The sequence below is a fragment of the Kogia breviceps genome, chromosome 10, assembly GCF_026419965.1.
Source record: "Kogia breviceps isolate mKogBre1 chromosome 10, mKogBre1 haplotype 1, whole genome shotgun sequence".
NCBI lineage: Eukaryota > Metazoa > Chordata > Mammalia > Artiodactyla > Physeteridae > Kogia > Kogia breviceps.
Window position 1 is genome coordinate 45315807 of NC_081319.1, and position 19794 is coordinate 45335600.

Below are 19794 nucleotides of genomic sequence, written 5' to 3' on the forward strand. Positions count from 1 at the left end.
CCTGGGGTGAGTGAGAGAAATGTAAGAAAAATGAATGAAGACTTGACTCCGGAGAAGGAACAGGATGGAAGGTTGAACGTCCACTTTGGCGGAGGGCAGTGGCGCTGGAGGACCAGGGCAGCCCAGCCCGGAAATCAGTTATTCTTGTGCCCAACACAGGGCACCCTAGGGAAGAGGCTGTGCACAGTGAGCAGCTCCAAGGTGTGGGCTGGGCCTGGGCTCTGCCCTTCCTCTGAGCCTCTGCTGTTCCCGAGAATCTTCCAGAGCGTCTCGGCATTTCTGCTTCTTTCCCTATGGTTGGACTACGGTTTCGTAAATTCTGAAGAGCCTTTCTGTTAAACTAATTGTGCCTTGGAGAAACTTCCCAAATTAGGCATCTATCACTGATACCTTTCCTTGTTTCCAGTGAGGTTGTGCATTTTCACTTATTTTTATACTTATTTTGATCATTTCAATGATTTTGGGAGGCAATCAAGGTAAACACATGAACTTTTTCACTATCATAATTTAAAATCTTAACTTGTTTAGGAATGTATGTCAATATATGTGTATGTGTTTATGTGCTTATGTATATACACATACATACATATACGTCGTCTGTGTGTCTAGAAAGAAATAAAACATTAACTATGGTAGTGTATGGATTATAAGTTTAAGGATGACATTATTTTCTTTTTACTCTTATATAGTTCCCAAGTCATAATCCTTTTTTTGGATGCTGTTATTTTTTATAACAAAGTCACATATCATAAAATTCACCATTTTAAAGTGTACCATTCAGTGGTTTTTAGAATATCCACAAAGGTGTATAACCATCACCACAATAGGTTTTAGAACACCTTCATCATTCCCCCAAAGCCCCATATCCATTAACAATCACTCTCCATTCCCTTTTCTCTCCAGCCCCTGGCAACCACTAATCTTTCTGTTTCTGTAGATTTGTCAGTTCTAGTACATATTTCATAAAAATGGAAACACACGGTGTGTGGCATTTTGCATCTAAGTTCTTTCACTTAGCAAAATGCTCTCAAGGTTCATCTATGTGATAGCATGTACCAGTACTTCATTCCTTTTTATGGCTGAAAAATATTTCATTGCATGGATATACCACATTTTATTTATCCATTCATCAGTTGACAGACATTTGGATTGTTTCCACTTTTTATGAACAATGCTACTATGTATGAACTTCATGTGCAAATTGTGTATTACTTTTATAATTAAAAAATACTGCTTTAGAAAAATTACAAAAATATTTTTTCAAAAACAGTCAATAAGTCAAACTTTTCACTAATGTAGACTGGCTTTGTTCCTATTACTCAAAAGCATTTGGTTTTACTGTACTCTTAAGACCTGTCTAAAACCTGCAAATACTTGGATTTAATAAATTATCTAGGAGTAAGCAGACATTCTTGCATTAACTGGTGGTCAGCTAATAAGTTTACCCTTTTTTCAACATGGTGAAAGTACACTTATGTATGTTGACAACTTCTATGGTATTTCTAATCATTATATCAGAAGAGTAGGTCTTCCTTTTAAGAATATCATCTTAGAATATATTTTATTCTGTCACGTACAACATTCAGAAGACAATACCTGTGCACTGAATTAAAAACCTGCCCAGACGGTAAAAAAAAAAAAAAAATCTATGTTGCTGCCCACTCATGGAGTGCAACCTTTAGAAAGGGATTATTTCCATTACATTTTCATCAGGGACTGGCAAAGAAAAGTGTATCATGTTATTACAGAGCCTGGAAATGAAATGACTTCCAGGTTGCTAAGCAACACAGTAATGTTAAAGGCCCCAGGATCTGTGATCTCTAGAGACACTCTCAAATTTCATTAAAACCTTCTCATAACCATCACACAAAAAGTCCATGTGGAGTTTATAAACAGACTTTGTTTCTTGACATAGTAATGAAGGAATTTTTAAAAAAGCAAACGGCATCAAAACTTTTGTGGTACTTAAAACCAAATATCTTTGTGACCCAATTAATGAAACCTACAATGTTTCTTGGGGTTTAAAGAAAGTACTATCAGTTTATAGTAAATAAAAGTATTTAACATCCTGAAAAATAATTATACTGTGTAGAACTTAACAACTTTCTTTGAAGAAAGGATAAATCTGTTCTGTGTATAAATCAAGAAGGGAGGCGAGGATAATTGGAAATGTGAGTCCCAATCATTGTTTGCTTCCAGGAGGGTCATGACAGTGGCACGTTTGCAACTGAAATAGGAAAGCAAGATGCTACGGGAAATAATTCTCAGGAACACTTTCAATACGTTTCCTTTAGCAACGTTGTTAGAAAAACCTAATCCCTGAAACAGAAAAAGTTATGACAGGTCTCAGTAACAGCCCCTGAGATACTGGTCTAGGATTTTTGGCTCAACTCCCTAAGATGCCAATGAGAATTGGTCTCTGTACCCCACATGTCGGCGACCTAACCTCCTCATCCGTCTCCTGAAGTCCTAAGGAGAAATACTAGAAAGAGATCGTGTGGGTTTGCTCAGGCTTACTCATCCACGGCACAAATCAAAACATTGAAAGGTCAAAGTAAATGTCTACTGACATAGATCAGAAGGGTCATTTATTGTGATGGTTCATTTTAAAGGCAAATTCTGAACCAGAAACTATGCCTGAATGTGGGATCATCAGATTTGCTAAGCTAAAAGGGTGATTACAGAGTGGCAAAGGGTTCTTATTACCCAAATTTTTATTTTCAAAAACCCAGCCCCCAGGAACTTGGGGCATGAATATGTTTACTGATAAATTGATGGGTGGTTCTCTCTCATGTACACACACACACACACACACACACACACACACACACACGTGTTCGGCCAGGCCTAGGCACAACGTTTTTTGTTTTTTTAAATTAGCATATCTGTGATATAGAAATCAATTGCAAAGGGAGAATTCAAATCTTACAAAAGATATGGGATTTCATTAAATCATTGCCAGTAATAGTGGAAGAATTACATAGTCTTATTTTTAAACATCTGTATTGGAGTATAATTCCTTTACGATGGTGTGTTAGTTTCTGCTGTATAACAAAGTGAATCAGCTATACGTATACATATATCCCCATATCCCTTCCCTCTTGCGTCTCCCTCCCACCCTCCCTATCCCACCCCTCTAGGTGGTCACAAAGCACTGAGCTGACATCCCTGTGCTATGCGGCTGCTTCCCACTAGCTAACTGTTTTACATTTGGTAGTGTATATATATGTCAGTGCCACTCTCTCACTTCGTCCCAGCTTACCCTTCCCCCTCCCCGTGTCCTCAACTCCATTCTCTATGTAAGTCGGAAAGAGAAAAACAAATACTGTATGTTAACACATATATGTGGAATCTAAATAAAATAAAATAAAATGGTTCTGATGAACCTAGGGGCAGGAAAGAAATAAAGACACAGACATACAAAGTCTTTGAAGAGGGAAGGTCTGACAGATAGACAACACCGGATGGTCACCAGCTAAAGAAGAGAAAAATCTCTTCAAGTGTGAAGAAAGGGCAGGGACTTCAAAGGGGAATACTAATTTGAATAGCAATGGAAAATTACTGAAGACCTTAAACAGTTTTGCAAAAAAAGACCGCATTTTATGATGATGCTGAGAAGGTCAGATAAGAAGGCTGTTATCATGTGCCATCGTGCACTCTTGATAATGTGAAAGATGACATGCAAAAATGTCTAGAATTGCTGGTAGAGCCCAATGTGATGGAGGGAAAGACCCCAGCTACAGGTCGCCCTGGCAGGGTTCAGGTGGGTTCTGCACACTTAGAGCAAGACCAGACCTCTGTTGATTCTCGTGGGCAGAGAGACATGGGGTCACCTCTGTCCTGGCTAGAGTCAGGAGGTGGCCCAGAACTCTGCAGGCCCCAGCAAGGTCCCTGCCGCTTGCTCACAGCCTCTTGCATCCTGTCTATGCAATCTCAGTTGGGACCAGTCTCCAGCAACCACACTTCATCCTAGTTTACGGTGATCACAATGCAGAGCCCAGGTCTCCCAGGTCACCCCTCTTCCCCTGGGCTCACACCCACAGTGCTCTGTACAGCCCTTTCTCGGGTTCCTTATTCACGGAGATGGCTCCGTGGTCCTCCCTGCTGCTTCCTGACCATTCCCCACCTCTCCTCCATTTCCCCCAAGCTTTAAACCCCCCATAGAATACCGCCTGCTACTCTTCCCTGCTGCAGCTGTGGATCACTGGGTTCCCAGCTCACTGGCCTTGTCCTCAGTGCCACTCTCGTCACAGCGCTTGGTAATACTGCCATCCATAGAGAGGGTCCTTCTAGCACCACTCAGGTCTCTGGCTTTCCCTCCTATGACCCTGTCTTCCTCCACAACTCAGACACTCACTCCTGTGGTTTGACTCTAGACCTGGTTTTTGCCATTAACTGGCAGCCTTCCAGAAACCACATTCGAACAACCCATGTTCTGATCACCACCTCTCACAGTTTCTCCCTCCAGTCCAGACTTCTCTTACTTGGAATTCCAGACCTGTAGATCCAACAGCCAACTAGACATTCCCACTTGGATGGCTGACAGGCATCTACCCATAACGTGTCCCAAACTCTGCTCCCGATTTCCCCTCTTCCCCCAGCCCAGCTCCTCCTGAGTTTTGGCCATCTTGGTTTTGGGTTGGGCCCAAACTGGAATCATCTTTGACTACTGTGTGCCTCACAGCCCATATCCAATCTGCTGGCAAATTCTACTGCTTGTACTGTCAAGATTTATCCAAAATATAACCACTCCAAGCCATGACCAGGACTCCCCAGGACTGCAATAACCTGCTGGCATCTCTCACCCCTCGCCCGCTTCAATGACCGCTCTCAGCGTGGCAACCAGATCGCCTCACCCTTCTAATCAAAACCCTCCACAGGCTCTCGTCTCACTTAGGATGAAGGCCAGTCTTTGCAAGGATAGCTTCCTCCCTCCACCAAACCCTTCTCTGTCATCTCCCTCACATCTTACATATCTATTTCTTGCTCTTTTTGCTTTGGACACACTGGCTTCCTTGGGGTTCCTAGCACACCCTGGGTAGGCACCTGCCTTGCAGACTTAGCAGATGCTGTCCCCTGTCTAGTGTGTCCTGCTCCAAATCTCCCCCTGGCTTCCTTCAGGTCTTTATTCAGATGTCATCTCGTTGACCTTCCCTGGTCACATCATCCAGAGCTGCAGATGTCCCACTGTATGTCCCATCTTTCTTTCCTTCTTAGTGCTTTTACTATCTAAAACATCAATAGTTTATTTAATAAATGCAGTTGTCATCTCACTCTCCCTGGTAAACTCCAGTAGAGCAGGAATCTTAGTCTGTGTTGTTCACGGCTCCATCCCCAGCACTGAGCAGGCACTGCATAACTCCTTGCTGAGTGGTCACTCTTAGCAAAGACTTTTTCTGCACAGGCTTACAAAATGCGAAGTAACCCATTATAAGAATGTCTTCATAATGTTGTTAAAAGACAAAATCAATGCATTTAAATAAATTTCAGTTTTATTTCTTGAGATCAAGCCCCAGCCACACATTTTGTCATCATTTACCACAGCTGTTAGGCGGCCAGTTTAAGTGAATTTACATGAAGTGGTTAGTTTTCCGGTAGTACTTAATCCAGAACAAAAAGGAACCCTTGTGTTGCAAAATCATATACCTAAACTTGGTCAAGTATTTCTGTTGATCAATTTCAAAACACTTGCTTATATAAAACAACAATAAGAGGTAATAATTCACCTTTAAATTAAACTCTTCTAATGGCTTGAATTTAAAATACTCTCTCAGAAAAGTATTTAAAATATCAACTGAAATCTTTTTATCTTTAGCTTTTCCCATGATTATTTAAAAACTGAAAACCCAAAACCCAACTCTGGTTCTTTGTCATATACAGTATAACAACTTGAAAACAATCCTTTTGAGGAAAGGAAGATATTCCTATGAATATAATGTAGACATTAACTATTCTTTTAGTGGACAGAATTCATTTATTAAAATTGTTACAGATTAATCAAAGGAAAATTGCATTTAAAATATTCTTTTAAATACAAAAATTAGAAACATTTAGTACAGGTCTTCCTAAGGAAAGGTCCTCCAGAGCAATTTCCGTTGCTGTCTGTATCCACAAGGAAGTATTTCTCAAACGTGTTCATCCTAATTCTTAACATGCTTTGAATGTTCACTATTTTAAGAATGATTTTGTTAAAAGCATGTTATTAAAGAAATTCCACATTATCAAGAGAGTCTAGAGCATTCTGCACAGCAACAGCTGCACAGTGGGCTTGATGATGGTCAGAATGATCATGAAGAATCAGGAAAAACTCCACAGTTACTTGTAATCACTATCATTTGAACCAGATAATAAGTACCTGCAAATGGGAATATTCAAAGTTTGAATAAATAAATGAACCCTCACAGCTTCTTCCCCTCCTTGGTCATGAGGAGGATATAGAACATAAAACAAATTCCAAGGACCCTTAGCTGTTTACTTATAATTTATAATGGGCAGATTCTCAACAAATTAATATTATGCAAGAAAGCAGTAGGTCTTCTCTCTTTTTGAGGGATACCTGTTCCCAAGGATAGCAGATTGGTCTTTTCCACAGTTTAAAAATTAATGCTTAAAAATTAACTATTTCTTTTGCTCCATCACCATTAGCCCATTTTTTATAGTCTTTACCCTTTTCTTTAAGAAGTTGTGGGGAATACAGATATTCACACAGTGCCAAAGCATCTCTGTGAGGATTACTTAGTGATCACAAAGGGAAAGATGTATCTACCTATGGAGAAGCAGAAGATAACCCCTTAGCCAAGCAATCAAACTTAGCATCACTGAAAGTGGGGCAGCCTAGCATCATATGCTTCCTGATGGGATACAAGATTAGGGGCCATTACCAATGAGATATTGTGACCAAAAATGCTGTGAGGAAATATTCAGACTGTTGGGCATTCTACCAGACAACTGACTCAGACTCTCCAAAAAGTCCGTTTCATAGGGGAAAAAAAAGGCAGGAAGACTCTTCTAGATTAAAGGAGACTAAGAAAACAACAAATTCAGTATGTGAGCCTTGACTGGAACATGGCTTTTTTTTTAAAAAAAGCTATTACGTCATTTTTTAACTAGGAAAATTAAGCATGAATTGGGTATTAATGATATTATGAATCATTATTAATTTTCTTGGGTATGATAATGTTATTGGGCCAAGTGTCATGACTCCTTTGCTTTCACGTGATTTAAAACACACACGTAGAAACAAAAAATATCGGGGTGACATCATTTTGTGTGAATAAAGTACATACAGAGATTTGAAAAATATGGTGAAATGATAACTCTGATAATCATTCTTGATTACACAGGTTCTCAATCATATTGCTTGTTCAACTTCTGTGTGGTTTTGAAACCTTTCATAATAGAAAGGTGGATAAAGATACCATCCATGGCAATGGGAACGGAAAGAGGAAAGGGCTCGTTAGAGAACGAATTTTATCTGACAGAAAATTTTCTGGAGGCAGGTAGGGAGCTGGATCTCTTGAAATAAGAAGTTGAAACAGAAGGGAAATTATGCTGCCCAGGGCCCACAGACATCAGACTGAGCAGGAGGACAGGAAGGTGCCCAGCCTGACCATGAGGAGCCTCCATGTGGGAAGGGGCAGGGGAGAGGGCAGATGCACCTAGGAAATGTGAGCGAGAATGAGACATGTTCAAAGGGATGAGACATGTTGCACATCCTCAGGAAACCCACGGCAAAGATCCACATACTTCCTCTCTGAGGTGGATGTGACTTCACTCACAGAAACACAGAAGTTTCGGTCTTGAGAGTGACTGGCTGTAAATGACCCTATTCCACTGGCCATAAGCTTCCTGATTTTGCCTTGCTCAAAATCTCAGGAATGTTTCCTCAGGAGACTAAGGAAAAATTTTTCAGCAAGATGTTTCTTTTCTTTGTTGGAAAGATGCAACTAAATTAATCAAAGAGTTCCCAATTAACCTGTGAGTCCTATGGCAATCACGGGCACAGATGCTCATCCAGTGTAACAATAAATGGTGTGTGTGGATTCAGGGAAAGATCCCTCTTGGAAACTCCTAAGAGCATCCTCTCAGAGTCTCAGGAAAACGTTCTAAGGGACGAGATTTCACAAAAATTGATTACACTTGTTTTTTAATCCTTTGGGTACATAGTGTTTCTCTAAAAATTTTCACTGGCTTCATAACAATCTCCCCACTTTTTTCCCTTTAGGAAAATAAGTCAAGAAAAGAAGGCCTTACCATGAGAAAAATAAGCTAGGAGGGAGAGGTATCATTTTGCCTTCTTGTTACACCTCAAGGAACAGTTCTTTACTTTTCTAATAGAAATTAGGTCCCTTCTGATTCTACATCTACAACTCATCCTGCTCCTAAAATAGAAAAAGAATGGCTGCAGATTTCCTAGTTTCCTCATTTGGTCTCTTCAGAGCTTTAAAAACTCTGTATGTGAAGAAATGTTATTACACTGATTTTCAGCAACACAACATCTCTGCTCTCATGGTGAAAATGGAAAGGACCAGGGGACCTACATGAGAATTTGGAAGAAAAATGGTGGCGAGCATAGCAAGATTTTCTGAAAGTGGCAGGGTAAAGGGTCCCCAAGGGATGGATATTTGTAATAATCTTTAATACTAATCACCCTCAGAGAGCGAGCCCAAGTCCCACCACTGCCACCTCTGCTGTACCAGGTAGATGGGTGAGCGGGCAGGTGAAAGGAGTTAGCAACCTCAGTGTGTTATGACCACCCTCTGTTTTCAGAGAGCAGTCAGTTTTACAGAACAAGTTTGTGGTGGCTTGTGTGTAGACAATATTTTGAGTGTTGGAGTAAAGCTAGCTTTAATTAAGAGACAAGCAGCTGATCCACGATCATTACCCTGAGAAAACTTCCACTGATATCAAGTTTAAGGGACAGGTAAACCTGGCAGCAACCGGAAGGATCTCTCATCACATTTTTAAAACCAGAGTACAAAGTATAATTATAAAACCACCAAACATCCTGGTAAATTACAGTACATAATTAAATTCTCAGGTTTCCCCAACATTTTCTCAATGTTCTAAATACAGACTAAATAAGGAAGAGCAAGCTAGGGGCAAAACATATCCCAACACCATGAGCACAAATTAAACATCTTATTTCTTTCATCTGTTAGTGAAAATTCTGCTTTTAGAAAGTTGGTCACAAGATTGGGAGCTGAAACAGATATTTCAAGAAAGGGCCTTTTGTGTAACTCATAGGGAGGAATCTGCCACATTATTCCTAAGATGGCTCTCTAATAACCACAGTTCACCTGTCATGGACACACTCATTACGTGGCCTTAGAAACTGTAGGGCCAAGGGTATTTTGGGGTTGCCCTCTCTGAAATCATCCCGGCTTGCTCAGCTTTGGGGAAAGAGGCACTCCTCAATCAGGGCTTAAAAAGAGACAGTCTTACAGAGTAGAACCCTCTTGTTTTTAGAAATGCTCCAAAAGTGATTTACAGATTCAGTGCAATCTCTATCAAAATTCCAATGGCATTTTTCAAAGAAATAGAACAAACAATCCTAAAATTTGTATGAAACTACAAAAAACCCCAAGTAGCCAAAGCAATCTTGAAAAAGAAGAACAAAGCTGGAGGCATCACACTCCCTGGTTTCAAACTATATTACAAAGATATAGTAATCGAAACAGTATGGTATTGGCACTGAAAACAGACAAATATATCAATGGAACAGGATAGAAAGCCCAGAAATAAACCCATGCATATATGTTCAATTAATTTTTGACATAAGAGCCAAGAATATTCAATAGAGAAAGGTCAGTCTCTTCAATAAATGGTGTTGGGAAAACTGAACACATGCAAAAGAATGAAACTGAACCATTATCTTACACCACACACACAAATTAACTCCAAATGGATTAAAGACTTGCACATAAGACCTAAAACCATACAACTCCTAGGAGAAAACATAAGCAGTAAGCTCCTTGACTCCGGTCTTAGAGATGATTTTTTTGGATCTGACACCAAAAGCAAAGGCAACAAAAGCAATAAACAAGTGGGACTACATTAAACTAAAAAGCTTCTGCACAGTGAAGGAAACTGTCAACAAAATGAAAGGCAACCTACCTAATGGGAGAAAATATCTGCAAATCATATATCTTATAAGGGAATAATATCCAAAATATATTAATAAAAAGAGCTCATACAACTTAATAGTAAAAAAGCAATCTGAATAAAAAATGGGCAGAAGACCTGAATAAACATTTTTCCAAAGAAGATATATAGACAGATAGCAGGTACATGAAAAAATGCTGAACATCACTAAACATCAGGGAAATGCAAATCAAAACCACAAGGAGATGTTACCTCACACCAGTCAGAATGGTTACTATCAAAAAGACAACCAATAACAAATGTTGGCGAGGATGTGGAGAAAAGGGAATCCTTGGGTACTGTTGGTAGGAATGTAAACTGGTGCAAACACCATGGAAGACAGTGCAGAAGTTCCTCAAAAAATTAAAAATAGAACTACCATAAGGCCCAGAAATTCCACTTCTGGGTATTTAACCAGAGAAAACAAAAACACTAATTCAAAAAGAAATATACACCCCAATGTTCACTGCAGCATCATTTACAATAGCCAAGATATGGAAACAATCTAAATGTCCAATGATAAAAGAATGCATAAAGAATATTTGATGCACAAACACACACACACACACACACACACACACACACTGGAATATTATTTGGCCATAAAAAAGAATGAAATCTTGGGACTTTCCTGGTGGTGCAGTGGATAAGACTCCATGCTCCCAATACAGGGGTCCGATCCCTGGTCAGGGAACTAGATCCCACATGCACGCCACACCTAATAGTTTGCGTGCCACAACTAAGGAACCCATGAGCTGCAACTAAGGAGCCCACCTGCCTCAACTAAGACCCGGTGCAAGCAAAAAAAAAAAAAAAAAGAAAAAGAAATCTTGCCATTTGTGACAACATGGATGGACCTTGAGGGAATTATGCTTAGTGAAATAAGTCAGACAGAAAAAGATAAATTCCACATAATCTCAATTATGTGTGGAATCTTAAAAGAAAAAAAAAACGCAAAGAAAAAGCCAAGCTCATAGATACAGACAATAGATTGGTGGTGAGGGGTTGGGAGTAGGTACAATGGGTGAAGGGATTAAAAGGTATAAATTTCTAGTTATAAAATAAATAAGTCATTGGGATGTGATGTACAGCATGGTGACTATAGTTAGTAATACTGTATCGTACATTTGAAAGTTGCCAAGAAAGTAAATCTTAGAAAAAAATGTATAACTATGTATGGCAATGGATGTTAGCTAGACTTACTGTGGTGATCATTTTACAATATACAAATATCTTGCACATATAAAACTAATATAATGCTATATGCCAGTTTTGCCTCAATTAAGAAAAAAAGAATTGCTCCCAAAAGGAGTGTGCACTTAATAAATGTCCTTTTGAGGCAGGTCCTTAAAGAGCTTGTCTTTACCTCCTTAACTTCTTACAATCAGAAGGCTGCACTTAACAAGCCTTCTTAATCCAATTACTGATTCAGGTAACAAATCCAAATTGCTCCCTGCCTCTCTATCAAGTCTGGCTCCCCCAGGTCATCGAGGAGAGCCTGAGACGCCAGCCCCCTTAAAATCACAGGAAATCTTTGCTCACATTCTTTCTGTCTCCCAGGTTCCCATCTTCTATGCATCTACCTATCCAATCTCACCCCCTTCTAAGAAACTTGGCAGGGATAGTGTGGAGGGGACTGAAGCATCAGACTGGGGAACAACTAAATGACAGTTAAGGTCCCTCTCATTCTGGCCTGTGCATCTACAAAGCACTCAAATGAGCTCACAATATACACTGAAGAGCAAAAATGAACAATCGCCAATAACAAAAGTAGAGATTTTATAGACATTTCTTACTCAGCTCAGTGGATACTTATTAAATACCACTTACATGCCGGGTACTGTGAGAAAGCTTTACTTCACTGTAAACATAATTTGAATTCAATTGAGATGCTACCACTGTCCTTTGGTTTCAGAGACCAGAACTTCCTAATTCTAACAACGGTGTCCGAACTCCAAATGTTTGGTACCCTCTGGCCTTTCCTGGTCCATTTCTTATGTCTGTCAGTCTAGCCCTGTGGATTTTGGGCCATTATTCAGGATGTGCTTCTTCCTGGTCCACACATGGATGACCAACACATCCTTCTACACTCTGCTCAAACACCATGTCCTGGCCAATCTCCTCCCCAAAGGGAATGTTTCTGTGGAACTTTGCTGGCTCCTCTAGCGTGGCACTGATTGCATTCTGCTTTATAATGAAGCTGGCGTTTCTCTCTCACTCCAGTTAGGGAACCCTGAGAACAGGCAGCAGGAATAGCATATCTTACTGTATTAGTTCCCCCAATGTACAGGATGCACATAGTAATAACTCCATGATTTTCCCAGGAATGAAAGAATGAATCTATTATTCAGTCAAGTTCAGCTTAATGAATGCTCTCAGAGCCCAGATCAGTACTGGACAGAGAAGCAGCAAGGCGGCTAGCTACTTGGCAAGAGCACAAGCTAGGGTCAGTTCAGCTTGGCTGGTCCCGGCTCTGCCGAGTCCTAGCTGGTGGCCTTGGGAGTGTTACGTAAGCTCTTTGAGCCTTAGCTTTTAACCTATAAATGGAAGCAATCACTGGAGCTGACCACTAAGGTAGCTGTGAAGATTAAATGAGATAATTCACCAGAAGTCCTTAACACAGTTAGAAACATCATCTGCTGACAAGCTTTCATGGGCTAGACACTATAACACGTTGAAAAAGACCACATCACGACCCTGAACAAGGGTAATGTGAAGGTGAGAACAGACGGTAAGCTGACAGTTACAAAACAATGGCAACCGCGGAGGTGAGGGCAGGAAGCAGCGAGAGAGAGGGGAAGGACCACATCAGTCCGGGAGTGGGCGCTGGCATCATACAACTCTTTGGGTCATCTGCTGCTGTTTCTCTCCCAACGTACTGAACTCAGTACTAAGTTTAAGCAGAACCGAGCCTCAGAATAAGCAAGTTCAAGGCCCAGAATCCCTGATGGTATGTTTTGCACCACTTGAACCCAACATTGACCCATCCATGGGTAATTTAGAAAGTTTTCAGAAGATTATAAAGCACTTATCACAGATGGCTGGTAAACTTTATATTATGTTTACTTTACTACAATTTTTTAAAAAAAGAAACAGATGAGCAGCACCAGAAACTACTTCTATTTTCAATACATAGATAAAGTCACTTGGATTCAACTTTTCTTCCACAAACAAAACCTACCTGGTCCTATATGTGGCAGGTCAGAAACTGTAAGGAAATCATTTCAGACAGTAAAATTAACTAAAAGATGGTGAAATCTGGTTACTTTGACCAAGTTGGGGTCTAATTGTTTCCTGCATGATTAAATTAACCTGGTTTTTAAAAATGATGTAATTTATTCCAAAGACAGGTCCATAATCTCTCAGCAATTCTAAAATCTAGAAAGCTCTGAAAATAAAAACTTTTTTTCTTAAGCTTGGTTCAAAAACATATTTGGTGGCAAAACCTGACCTAACCCACATGGGGTCACATATAGTTTTTATTTACCCACTTGGTGTGAATGTTCATACACTTTGCAGCAGAAATATTACCATGCTTGATGACAGTACCACCCCAGGTGACTGCTGTGGAGTCATATCATATATAGTATAAGCACCATGCCAAAAAAATCTGAAAATTATAAATTCCAAACTAAATCTGGCCCTAAGATTTCCAAATACGAGATGGTGAATCTCTGTAAAATTAATTGTATCAGATGTGAGGTCTATATCCCCAAGCTTTTGTCATTCTGTACCAAACACACGATTCTGCCACACGTACATATTACTCATATTACCATATTTTCTAGTACTTGACGTCACATTGACTCACCGTTTTTATTTTTATATTATTATTTTTTTTGCATTACGCGGGCCTCTCACTGCTGTGGACTCTCCCATTGCAGAGCACTGGCTCCAGACGTGCAGGACCAGCGGCCATGGCTCACGGGCCCAGCCGCTCCGCAGCATGTAGGATCCTCCCGGACGAGGGCACGAACCCACGTCCCTTGCATCGGCAGGAGGACTTTCAACCACTGCACCACCAGGGAAGCCCGACTCACCATTTTTAAATGAATAAAACTATTTTTTGAAAGAAATACCTTATCTCTACTGAAAAAGCTAGTCATCTGAGAGGCTTCCTCTCTGTTAAAAAGGGACATTCTGAAGGATTCGAGAGGTGTTAAAGACACAGTAGTACCAAATTGAGACTTTCATCTTAAATCATCAGAAAGATCAAAATAAAATGGAAGAGGAAATACTTGCCTTACTATGTGATTCAATGTCATCTAGTGCTAGGTTGGAGTACCATGCCCAAGATCTACTGTCCCCAGAAGTATTTATCCTACACTTTGGGAGGCTTGCTTAGATTGTGTCATCATCCGGTTACTCAGGGAATGACTCCACTAGACAGGAAGCATTGCTGCGGTTGGGAGGTCTGGCTGTACAAAAGCATAATGTAGCAGTGAGGAGGGTAACTCCCTATCTCTGTTCTAGTTCTGTCACCCATAACCTGCTGTGTAGATTTAGTTAGGTCACGTACTGCAGCTGTCTATCAAACTAACACAAAAACTGTCTTGAAGGCAACTCTCTGGAGCATCCATAGCCTCCACTGCCAAAGGACCCCTCGAGATAATTGGATCTAGAAGTGAACACAGACTGACAAGCCAGATCATGACACAGACTAACGGGACCTCCACTCCTCTACTAACTTCAACAACAGCTGCTGTAAATAATGGCCTTCGAAAGCGGCAGAACAAGATCTACTGTAAAAAGAAAAGAAGTCAGGCTTCAAAAGTACTTTCAAGTAAACATCAGCTATATATATTTTTAAAAATAAAATAAATGGGGCAATGGACTTCCCTGGTGGCTTAGTGGTTAAGAATCAGCCTGCCAATGCAGGGGACATGGGTTCGAGCCCTGGTCCGGGAAGACCCCACATGCCGCGGAGCAGCTAATGCCGTGTGCCACAACTACTGAGCCTGTGCCCTAGAGCCTACGAGCCACAACTACTGAGCCTGCGCTCTAGAGCCCGTGAGCCACAGCTACTGAAGCCCACGCACCTAGAGTCCTGTGCTCTGCAACAAGAAAAGCCACCACAATGAGAGGCCTGTGCACCACAATGAAGAGTAGCCCCCGCTGGCCGCAACTAGAGAAAGACCTCGTGCAGCAACAAAGACCCAACACCTCCAAAAAATAAAATAAAATAAAATAAATAAAAAATAAATGGGGCGAAAGGGAAAATATTTCCTACAGTACCATACTAGGGGTTAGAAACTTTGCAAGTTTGAAAATCTCCATTTTGCAACCATTAAAAAATTTAAAAATAACAACAACACATTGATTTAATGAAGTGATCAAAATTAACATCACCAGTAAAGGGCAAACAGACATCATAAGCCTCTGGATCTGATGGATTGAGAAGGACACAGTATTTCTTCTGGGGCTTACCTGAATCCAATTGTCCAGAAAACATTAGAGAGACCTACATTGAGGGAGAGTCTACAAAACATCTGGCCCATTCTTCAGAAATGTCATGAAAGACAAAGAAAGGCTGCAGAACTATTCCAGATTAAGGACACACGTCTACTAAAATACATGATCCTGGACTGGTTTCTACACCAGAAAACAAGCTATAAAGGACATTACGGGGACAGTTGACAAAACTGGAATAGAGATGGCAGATTAGTAAAAGATTTGTTATCAATGTTAAATTTCCTGGTTTTGATAACTGTAGTTAAGTAACAGAACATCCATTTCATTAGGAAATATACACTCACATACTAAGGGGTAAGCAGGAACAATGTGTCTAACTTACTCTCTCACAGTTCAGGAAAAATACTTGTATATGCAGATAGATATGCAGAATATGATAAATGTTAACAGTAAGTGACTACGGGGAAAGGTAACTGAGAGTTCTTTAATGAAACTAGGTCGAAAAAAATGACTACTCCCCATCTACTGGCTGCCACTGCGGCTGCCCACCCAAGCCCCAGTTTCTGTATGGACTCACCATTCTTCTGAGAATCCTCAAAAGAAGCTTCTGCTCCTTTGGGTCCTCTTTGGATGTCAGTAAATCAGCAAAATTCTTTGCATTTTCAGGAGACAGGCTGTCTGGGTTTTCTCCTCCATACAACTGAACCAGTATAGACAGACACTTGGATGAAACTTCAAAAATTTCAGGATCCTCATTAGGAAGCTGAAAAACAATAAATTGGACAACTTAAGCTTAACTGAAGATGGTGCTGGTATTCCTAAAGAACCATAGGAAAATTTGGCTTAATGGATAGAATGTCAGTCTGAGTACAAAGTTCAATTAAAGGAGTATTTTTTTGAATGGATCTTTTTCAAAATGCATACAAACTTAAACAAGGCTAACAGCACAAAAACAGAAGGAAATCCTGCAGTCCTTTCCTTTTTTTTTTTTTTTTTAACATCTTTACTGAAGTATAATTGCTTTACAATGGTGTGTTAGTTTCTGCTTTACAACAAAGTAAATCATTTATATATACACATATGTTCCCATATCTCTTCCCTCTTACATCTCCCTCCCTCCCACCCTCCCTATCCCACCCCTCTAGGTGGTCACAAAGCACCGAGCTGATCTCCCTGTGCTATGAGGCTGCTTCCCACTAGCTATCTATCTTACATTTGGTAGTGTATATATGTCCAAGCCATTCTCTCACTTTCTCAGAGCTTACCCTTCCCCCTCCCCATATCCTCAAATGCATTCTCTAGTAGGTCTGTGTCTTTATTCCCGTCTTACCCCTAGGTTCTTCATGACATTTTTTTTCTTAGATTCCATATATATGTGTTAGCATACAGTATTTGTCTTTCTCTTTCTGACTTACTTTACTCTGTATGACAGACTCTAGGTCCATCCACCTCACTACAAATAACTCAATTTCGTTTCTTTTTATGGCCGAGTAATATTCCATTGTATACATGTGCCACACCTTCTTTATCCATTCATCCGATGATGGACACTTAGGTTGCTTCCATCTCCTGGCTATTGTAAATAGAGCTGCAATGAACATTTTGGTACATGACTCTTTTTGAATTATGGTTTTCTCAGGGGATATGCCCAGTGGTGGGATTGCTGGGTCATATGGTAGTTCTATTTGTAGTTTTTTAAGGAACAATCTCACCAGCAGTGCAAGAGTGTTCCCTTTTCTCCACACCCTCTCCAGCATTTATTGTTTCTAGATTTTTTGATGATGGCCATTCTCACCAGTGTGAGATGATATCTCATTGTAGTTTTGATTTGCATTTCTCTAATGATTAATGATGTTGAGCATTCTTTCATGTGTTTGTTGGCAATCTGTATATCTTCTTTGGAGAAATGTCTATTTAGGTCTTCTGCCCATTTATGGATTGAGTTGTTTTTTTGTTATTGAGTTGCATGTAAATTTTGGAGATTAATCCTTTGTCAGTTGCTTCATTTGCAAATCTTTTCTCCCATTCTGAGGGCTGTCTTTTGGTCTTGATTATGGTTTCCTTTGCTGTGGAAAAGCTTTTAAGTTTCATTAGGTCCCATTAGTTTATTTTTGTTTTTATTTCCATTTCTCTAGGAGGTGGGTCAGAAAGGATCTTGCTGTGATTTATGTCATAGAGTGTTCTGCCTATGTTTTCCTCTAAGAGTTTGATAGTGTCCGGCCTTACCTTTAGGTCTTTAATCCATTTTGAGCTTATTTTTGTGTATGGTGTTAGGGAGTGTTCTAATCTCATACTTTTACATGTACCTGTCCAGTTTTCCCAGCACCACTAATTGAAGAGGATGTCCTTTCTCCACTGTACATTCCTGCCTCCTTTATCAAAGATAAGGTGACCATATGTGTGTGGGTTTATCTCTGGGCTTTCTATCCTGTTCCATTGATCTATATTTCTGTTTTTGTGCCAGTACCATACTGTCTTGATTACTTTAGCTTTGTAGTAGAGTCTGAAGTCAGGGTGCCTGATTCCTCCAGCGCCATTTTTCATTCTCAAGATTGCTTTGGCTATTCCGGGTCTTTTGTGTTTCCATACAAATTGTGAAATTTTTTTTTCTAGTTCTGTGAAAAATGCCAGTGGTAGTTTGATAGGGATTGCATTGAATCTGTAGATTGCTTTGGGTAGTAGAGTCATTTTCACAATGTTGATTCTTCCAATCCAAGAACATGGGATATCTCTCCATCTATTTGTATCATCTTTAATTTCTTTCATCAGTGTCTTATAATTTTCTGCATATAGGTCTTTTATCTCCTTAGGTAGGTTTATTCCTAGGTATTTTATTCTTTCTGTTGCAGTGGTAAATGGGAGTGGTTTCTTAATTTCACTTTCAGATTTTTCATCATTACTGTATAGGAATGCCAGACATTTCTGTGCATTAATTTTGTATCCTGCTACTTTACAAATTCATTGATTAGCTGTAGTAGTTTTCTGGTAGCATCTTTAGGATTCTCTATGTATAGTATCATGTCATCTGCAAACAGTGATAGCTTTACTTCTTCTTTTCCAATTTGGATTCCTTTTATTTCCTTTTCTTCTCTGATTGCTGTGGGTAAAACTTCCAAAACTATGTTGAATAAGAATGGTGAGAGTGGGCAACCTTGTCTTGTTCCTGATCTTAGTGGAAATGGTTTCAGTTTTTCACCACTGAGCACAATGTTGGCTGTGGGTTTGCCATATATGGCCTTTATTATGTTGAGGAAAGTTCCCTATATGCCTACTTTCTGCAGGGATTTTTTATCATAAATGGGTATTGAATTTTGTTGAAAGTTTCTTCTGCATCTATTGAGATGATCATATGGCTTTTCTCCTTTAATTTGTTAATATGGTGTATCACATTGATTGATTTGCATATATTGAAGAATCCTTGCATTCCTGGAATAAACCCCACAGGATCATGGTGTATGATCCTTTTAATGTGCTGTTGGATTCTGTTTGCTAGTATTTTGTTGAGGATTTTTTTCATCTATGTTCATCAGTGATATTGGCCTGTAGTTTTCTTTCTTCGTGACATCTTTGTCTGGTTTTGGTATCAGGGTGATGGTGGCCTCGTAGAATGAGTTTGGGAGTGTTCCTCCCTCTGCTATCTTTTGCAAGAGTTTGAGAAGGATAGGTGTTAGCTCTTCTCTAAATGTTTGATAGAATTCGCCTGTGAAGCCTTCTGGTCCTGGGCTTTTGTTTGTTGGAAGATTTTTAATCACAGTTTCAATTCCAGTGCTTGTGATTGGTCTGTTCATATTTTCTATTTCTTCCTGATTCAGTCTTGGCAGCTTCTGCATTTCTAAGAATTTGTCCATTTCTTCCAGGTTGTCCATTTTATTGGCATAGAGTTGCTTGTAGTAATCTCTCATGATCTTTTGTATTTCTTCAGTGTCAGTTGTTACTTCTCTTTTTCATTTCTAATTTTATTGATTTGAGTCTTCTCCTTTTTTTTCTTGTTGAGCCTGGCTAACGGTTTATCAATTTTGTTTATCTTCTCAAAGAACCAGCTTTTAGTGCTCCATAGTGATGAATGACCTGTGACAAGCAAAGGACCAACATATATTTTATATGCATATGTATATATGCATATATTCATACAGGTGTATGTGCATCTGTAGGTGTGGAAACAGTTTGACTTTTCCGAGGCACAACCCTTACATTCTTGATTACTTAACTTGTTTAGGAAAATCCACTTTCTAGAAGATA

General features: G+C 39.7%; 1 protein-coding gene across 4 annotated transcripts in view; it reads right to left on the reverse strand.

Moving 5' to 3' along the window:
* ULK4 (unc-51 like kinase 4) overlaps positions 1-19794 on the reverse strand; it is a 559443-nt gene that overhangs the window by 105731 nt on the left and 433918 nt on the right. For all 4 annotated transcript variants that reach the window (XR_010842631.1, XR_010842632.1, XM_059075830.2 and 1 more), the window contains one exon: positions 16133-16318. Coding sequence is in view for 2 of the 4 variants with exons in the window: in XM_059075830.2 (XP_058931813.1) it covers positions 16133-16318 (186 nt within the window). In the remaining 2 variants the exon portion in view is untranslated. The remainder of the gene's footprint in view (positions 1-16132; positions 16319-19794) is intronic.